The sequence below is a fragment of the Silene latifolia genome, chromosome 11 (assembly GCF_048544455.1).
Source record: "Silene latifolia isolate original U9 population chromosome 11, ASM4854445v1, whole genome shotgun sequence".
Taxonomy (NCBI): Eukaryota; Viridiplantae; Streptophyta; class Magnoliopsida; order Caryophyllales; family Caryophyllaceae; genus Silene; species Silene latifolia.
Genome location: NC_133536.1, coordinates 15,310,489 through 15,317,667, shown reverse-complemented (window position 1 = coordinate 15,317,667; position 7,179 = coordinate 15,310,489). Strand labels below are relative to the sequence as shown.

Sequence of the window (7,179 nt, the reverse complement as noted above, 5' to 3'; positions counted from 1 at the left end):
AAAGATAAACAAATGGTCAGGACGAAGGTGTAGATAATAATTATTATCAAGATGTGTCATAAGAAAACTATAATAGTAAAACATAAGAATATGACAGAAAATCTTGTCTCCGCAACAAATGAAATACTCTCTTTTATTCTCTAAGATCTTCTATATTTCCTAAAACGACAAATTTACTAATATCTTCCACTTTTCTTATTTGTCAACTATCAATATTTTATTTTGCAACAAGTGATGTGTCAAACGGTGATTGGAGTGACACACAAAAGTGGGACAGAGGATCCTCACTGTATAAAACCGAGTGGGGATCCTCTGTCTCATTTGGTGTCCAAATCTGTGTGTCACTCCAATCACCTTCTAACACATTAACAAATAAATATAATTATTACAATATTTTATTTTGCAACAAGTGATGTGTCAGACGGTGATTGAAGTGACACACAAATTGGGATACAAAAGTGGGACAGATGAGTATAAAACCTGAGCAGAAAAGAGTACTCGGACACTCAATTTGAAATAAAACAAAATGATGTGATTATGTGAATGACAGATGATGAGTAACTCGTACAGTAACAATGGAGACGGAATTTTACTCAGACAAATTGATAAAGACGAAAGTCGCTCCAAATTCAGACCAAGTCAAGAGCTAACTGAGATTATAATTACTGAGGTAATTCTTTTACCCTTAATTATTACCGCTTTTGATTATTCTACCCCTCTCATTTAGGTTTACGGTTTTACCCCATTTCTGTAATCGTAGTACTGGTATATAGATTTAGTTTTAGGGAAAATTGATTCAACTAATGAATTGATTTAAAAATTGATTGAAAGATTGATCGACAATATCTAATTTTGAAATTGATTTTGTTTTGATCTTTGATTTCACTGGTTTCTCTGGAAATTTAATTAGAGTATTGATTTCCGTACGTACTCTTTAACATTGAAGAAAGATGATGATCCGTAAATCGTATTCCCTCCGATTCTTTGAAAATGCCCCATTTACTACAATTACATTATACAACGGAGTTACAAATAAGAACCCCTCCACGACACTAATACCTACTGCTCTTTTAGTCGTTTGTAAAAGATAGCAACTGCAAATTCTCATTTATCCAAAAGATAATTCTTATTTCAGACAGGCCGTTTTCCCATTTGAAATAAGACGGGTAAAATGTTGCCATTTTTTAAGAGAATGTAACCATTTAATCCTTGTTATTACTAGAGGCGTCATTTTTACCCTAAAAATGATGTGAAAAATATAAGACGGAAAACAACCGTCTGACGTTATCCCTTTAAGAGTTTCTTTGGATGGAAGGAAGGGAAAGGGAGGGGGAATAGGGAATTTAAAATCTATTGTTTGGATATCAAATAAGGGTGGAGGGAAATAGAAAGGAAGAGATTTGGATGGAAATTGTATCCAAACAACCTCACGGCCTCACCCCATTCCACCGCTCCTTTCCCTTCCCCCCTCCCTCTCCCTTTCCCTCCTATTTTGGTATCCAAACAAGGCCTAACTCTCCCATAAAATAGTATAGCCGCGAGTAGCCGTCCTAGACCATATGAGGTGTCCATATGTTATTGCGTGTTTGGCGAATGCGTTATGTATTGAATTATTGATGGGTTATTTTTTCGATTAATGGGACATTGAACAATTTTATACTCCAATTCTTGTTGCAGTTGTCGGGTTAGGGAGATTTTCTTCTTTGTATGTCTTGTTTTATTTAATTTATTTTTTGTCAGTTTATGTGAGTCATGATGTTCTGTAAATCGTAAATTGTGTGTGTTTAGTAAAAAAATGTTGGTGCTCAATAATTGCTACATTTTTTTTGTCAGTTTATGAAATCTCCGTTATTCGCGGGATGTCAATTGCTATTTAACTCAACTTTGTGTTTAGTCATCAGCATACACATTCCATTTTCAGACATCATTAACAAAAAACTCTAAAAAGATCTTTCAAGTGCAACAATCATGGACCTGTCAACAACGTTGTCTTTAGTTCAAACCATCCTCGCTGTGATCCAAACTTTGGGTCAGTTGCAGTCAGTGTGCTCCATTTCTAAATGCAAATCCGAGCTTGATGACCTCCTAGACACTGTCGAAACTGTCGGAGCTGTTCTTGAGGATGCTGATGCCAAGCAGGACTCTCTTAATTGTGAGCAGATGAATTACATCAAAAAGCTTAAAGATGCTGTTTACGATGCCGATGATGTGTTAGATGAGTTCCTCACCCTTGCCAAGCAAAATCGACTCAGAAGCAACAAGGTGACTTCCTTTTTCTCTCAGTTTAAGTTTCTTACTCACAACCTCTCTAGTAAAGTTAAAACGGTTAACGACAAGTTGACCACCATTACGGCTAAGAGGGATAAGTATAGTCTTAAGGATGACTATAAGCCTAAGAAATATACAAAGGAAGAGACATCTTCTTTATTGTATGATAAAATCATTGGCAGGGAGGAAGAAGTGGAGAAGATTATAGGTATGTTATTAGGTTCTGACAATGAACATGACCCACATGTTTCTTTCCTTGCGATTTGGGGGATTGGAGGTTTGGGGAAAACCGCTCTTGCCAAACTTGTTTATAACGATCCTAGGATTAGGGAGGCATTTCCACTGAAGAGGTGGACATGCATTGCTGATCAAGATCAGAAACAGCTGGACGTGACAGCGTTTTGTAGGAAGGTGGTTAAAGGATCATCCATTAGTGATAAAACATCTTCGGAGGATGTACAATGTAAAGTTGTACAGGAACTGGAAGGGAAAAAATATTTCCTCGTGTTAGATGATATGTGGGCTGAATGTTATGATGAATGGCAGGTGCTCAAAGGGATTTTGGAGGTAGGGGGGAGGGGGAGTCGGATAATGGTAACTACCCGCTCAGAAAAGACTGCCAAAATGATCGGAGGTGAACAAGTGCTAAAGTTGGGAGGTTTGTTAGAACCGGAGTCATGGCATTTGTTTGAAAGGTTGGCGTTTGAAAAAAAGGAAAGAGATGACGAATTAGTTAAACTTGGCAAAGAAATTGTTAAAAAGTGCAGCAATGTTCCGCTTGCTATTAGAGTAGTAGGAAGTAATCTGCATGGTCAACCCAAGTCTACGTGGTTCGATTATTACGACAAAGGGTTAGACTCTGTTAGTGGAAGTAGTGATAAGATAAGACCCATTTTAATGCTAAGTTACCATCAACTTAATTCTTACTTGAAATCTTGTTTTAAGTACTGTGCTATCTTTCCCAAGGATTGGGAGATTAGTACGCAAATGTTGATTCGGCTTTGGATGGCACAGGGCTACATTAACTCAGAGAATTTAGGTGAGCAATACGTTCTTATATTGCTTCAAAGGTGTTTTTTCCAAGATATACGCGAGGATGACTTAGGGGGGATTGTGTCGTTTAAGCTACATGATCTTTGGCATGATATTGCTGAGAAAGTAGCGGACGAAGAGATTTGTAGGTTCAATATTGACACTTCTAATGTGGGTAAAAGGGTTCGCCATTTGTCTTTTATGAGTGACCCTTGTGCACAACATAACTTCAATAGTACTCACATTCGTTCGTGCCTTCAAATCAAGGGTCATTACACAGAGTGTAGAGTGGACCAATTATTAGCAAGTAAATCAATAATGAAATGGACATGTTTAAGGTCATTAGATTTGAGTTATACACAGGCAAAAACTTTACCCGAATCAATTTGTAAACTGTTACATCTGAGGAGTTTAGATCTCTCATGGAGTCGCTATCTAAAAGTTCTTCCCAAATCAATAACAAAGCTAGTTAATTTACAGACTTTAAATTTACATAAATGCACTAGTTTAAAACAAGTACCTGATGATGTGAGCAAGTTAGTTGATCTAAGCACCTTAAATGTTGATGGATGTTATGAGCTGAGTTGTATGCCGGCAGGCATAAGTATGTTGACCTGTCTGCAAACTCTATGCCAATTTGTGGTGGGTGTGCGACCAAGTTCAACCTCAAAGCAATGTTTTAATGGGTTGAAAGACCTACAACACATGAATAAATTAAAAGGGAGATTGAATATTGAAATAGCAGTACTTAAAGATGCAAAGTTTGTGAAGGAAGAACATGGCGGGGGAGGCTACTTGAGGAATAAGGAACACGTAGAGACAATTGTTATTAACTTTAGACGGGGAGAGGAGTATGGAAGCAAGGAGTCTGAGCAAGCATTGCTGGAAGAGATGCAGCCTCATCATAATGTCAAAACATTAAATTTGGAGGGGTATCATGGTGAGACAATACCAAGATGGCCACGAGGAGGAGATAACTCGGCATTGTTAGATCTCCCCAATCTCGTCACTTTGAAGATCGAAGATTGCAGTGACCTTGTCTACCTGCCTTGGCAGATAGGGAAGCTGCCCCGACTTAAAACGCTTGAAATTTCAAGATTATCGAAAATGGAGTATTTGGCGGATGTGGACTCGGAAACACTTGTCTCGGGTGAAGGATCATCCTTCTTCCCCAGCCTCGATAACCTCCGTTTATCTTGGTTGCCTGAGTTAAAAGGATGGTGGCGGAGATCAGAATCAGGGTCGCAAGTGGTCAACCCTAATGATAGTAGTAGCAGCCGAGAAGCAAATCTAGAGTGGGTATCATTTCCCTGTTTTCCTCTACTAAAGAATCTTAGAATACAATATTGCCAGCAGATGATGTTTTTTCCTGTATGTTCACTACTCGAACATCTTGAAATACAAGATTTCAGTAGAGAACTGTTTTGGAAAGATATGAGGAGCACACCTCGCCATCAGACACTGGAAATCAACAACTTGGAGTGGCTGAAATCAATGCCAATCGAGTACTCTCAGTTTCTTGTAAAGATAGATATATTGTCACACGACAGGTTGGAGAGCCTGGGAGAAGTGAAGGAGTTTCCGACCTGTTTATCATCTTCCCTGCAATCCCTATACATCGTAAGTTGCTGGGAACTTAAGAGCGTTGGAGGATGGTTGGAGCATCTTTCTGCCTTGGAGTTTTTGAAAATAAACAACTGTCCAAAATTGGAGTTGGGTGGGATGTCATGGCATAACCTTGCTGCTACCCTTCAATACTTGATTTTGATGGGAATTAAAGAGACGGAGGAATTGCCAGAGGGGGTGCAGTACTGTACTTCCCTCCGACTTCTTTACATTAAGGGGATGCCCAAACTTAAATCTGTGCCGAAATGGATGCCTAAACTCATCTCTCTCGAGGAACTCACGTTTTGGGATTGTTCCGAGAGGCTCATTGAAAGATGCCAACAACCCAATGGGGATGACTGGCCCCTCATCCGACACATCCCAATACTTGCAGTGGACTAGAGAATAGTATTATCATATATATTAGTTAGTGAATGTAAATAATAATGATAGCTAGCAGTACTTACTGTATTTTTTACATCATACAATGGTTCTTTCTGTACTTTAAATACTACTTTTATTTGATTGTAATAATTGTCATAAACTGCTCCGAACTTATGAGCCTGGGAGGATGGTTGGAGCATCTTCTTGCCTTGGAGCGAGTTGCTACAGGTGAACACTATACTTTCAAACATACATTGTATGGCTTTATTTTTATTTCTTCGGATTGAGCTTTAATTCCAAATTTATAGGTATTGTGTTGGCTGCACTGACCATGGCACTCCCTTGTTTTTGAAGATCGTAAGCGCTTTGTTAGGTATTTTTCAGTGGGCTATTTGATAGTTCTTTTGTAGCTTAGCACCATGGTTGATCATGAATTCGATTCTGTCTTTAAATTCCTTCCTGAACCATTTTTTTGTGTTTTTTCTGTAATCTTGTAATACCACAAGGAATGATGAGGTTAGTCTGTTTTTCATGCTGTGAACATGATTGGCTTATCGATTTTGTCACAAGTCACACTTCTTTCTGAAAAGAGTCAATCATAACAGTTTTCTAAAATAATTCCATTTTATAATTTTCTTTTTTCAAATTACTCCTTCAACATGCACTTTTATCAATAATTGCTTCAAAACTCCAATTAAGGTAACTTATTCCGTCTGTTTTTGAACTTATTATCCATTGTTAATTGTTATTCCTTTCAAAGTATAAATTGGCTAAGCTGCCACAAACGTAATAAGTTCAGAAAACAGATGAAATAAGTGACTTAAATTGGAGTTTGAACAATTTTTGATAAAATTGCATTTTGAGGGAGTAATTTTAGAAAAAAAAAATTATAAAATGGAGTTATTTTAGAAACTGGTATATAAAATGAATAATTAATGGACTCTTTTGAAAAGTGTATTTACCGAATATTCTGTAATCTTGTACTCCGTATCATGTAACTGAATAAACTTTTTTAAATTTATAATTTCTTACAGATGCAAAGAAGGTTGTTATTCATGTTGCAACTCCTTACCAAGAAATAAAAGTGGAAAGCATGGTTCTTGCAATAAAAGTGAAACGTGTTGGTGATTTAAGAGTAATTTACCGGTTTATTTGGCGTAATTAAGATTGGTTCGTAGATGGGTAATTTCTAAATAATGGAATGCGAGTTCGGGAAGTACGGAGTGTACACTCGCATAATTATTTACGGGATTACGGTATAATTTTCGGTTCGAATAACTATGAAGGGGGTCTCGCTACTCGGATTTTAATTAATTGTAACCGGAATTTCTGAAGAGTTGTAACTCTTCAGAAATACATCTCCCTATACCCTGCTTTGTCATTATAAATAGACAAAGGGATGAGAAGAAAAAGTTACAGTAAAAACATAATCTTCTACTTGATTCAAAGAACATATAACATTCTACACAAAATATTTCTATATTACGTCTCTGATTTTTGTGCCAAAAATCAGAGGGCACCGTCTTATCTCAATAGAAAATTCGATTATACCCAGGCATTGTTAAGGGTCGAATTATTCTATTAGGAAAGCGGAGTCGATTCGGTGCGGTGTTATTATTGTCAATTCCTTAATCGTGCATATAATTTTCTAACAAAACGTCCTTACCCAAGTCCAGTGTCAGCGATGGATGTTGCAGGTGGTTTTTGCAAAAAGTAAGAGATGTTTCCCGCGGTTCTTGTAATAAGCGATCGAAATGTGAATCTATCTTGAACTGTTTCAAGATGTTGCAGGACCTATAAGACTTTATGTAACACCCTATGTTAATTGAAGAGGTCCAGTGATAGGCTTAAATGACTAGTGCTTAAAGGGATTGAAAGTACTACTCATAT

General features: G+C 37.3%; 1 protein-coding gene across 7 annotated transcripts; it reads left to right on the top strand.

Moving 5' to 3' along the window:
• Nucleotides 1-458: 458 nt before the first annotated feature.
• On the top strand, nucleotides 459-6,707 carry LOC141611167 (disease resistance protein RGA2-like). 7 transcript variants are annotated; one of them, XR_012528539.1, is made up of 4 exons: nucleotides 460-670; nucleotides 2,035-5,517; nucleotides 5,598-5,662; nucleotides 6,324-6,707. XR_012528539.1 is itself a non-coding variant. In XM_074429626.1 (2 exons), exons 1-2 carry the CDS (start codon nucleotides 551-553, stop codon nucleotides 5,305-5,307), a joined length of 3,393 nt encoding a protein of 1,130 aa, XP_074285727.1. In that variant the 5' UTR covers nucleotides 460-550; the 3' UTR covers nucleotides 5,308-5,591. The 7 variants fall into 7 exon arrangements, 1 of the variants encoding a protein (XP_074285727.1); XR_012528543.1 differs by lacking the exon at nucleotides 6,324-6,707 and having other exon boundaries at nucleotides 459-670; nucleotides 2,161-5,517; nucleotides 5,598-5,891; XR_012528538.1 differs by lacking the exon at nucleotides 6,324-6,707 and having other exon boundaries at nucleotides 5,598-5,890.
• Nucleotides 6,708-7,179: the final 472 nt, after the last annotated feature.

Bases quoted from the DNA above. Each gene is read 5' to 3' on its own strand.
- LOC141611167 (XM_074429626.1), top strand. From the start codon at position 551: ATGATGAGTAACTCGTACAGTAACAATGGAGACGGAATTTTACTCAGA. The intron at 671-2,034 runs GTAATTCTTTTA...ACTTTGGGTCAG, and splicing joins CTGAGATTATAATTACTGAG to TTGCAGTCAGTGTGCTCCAT.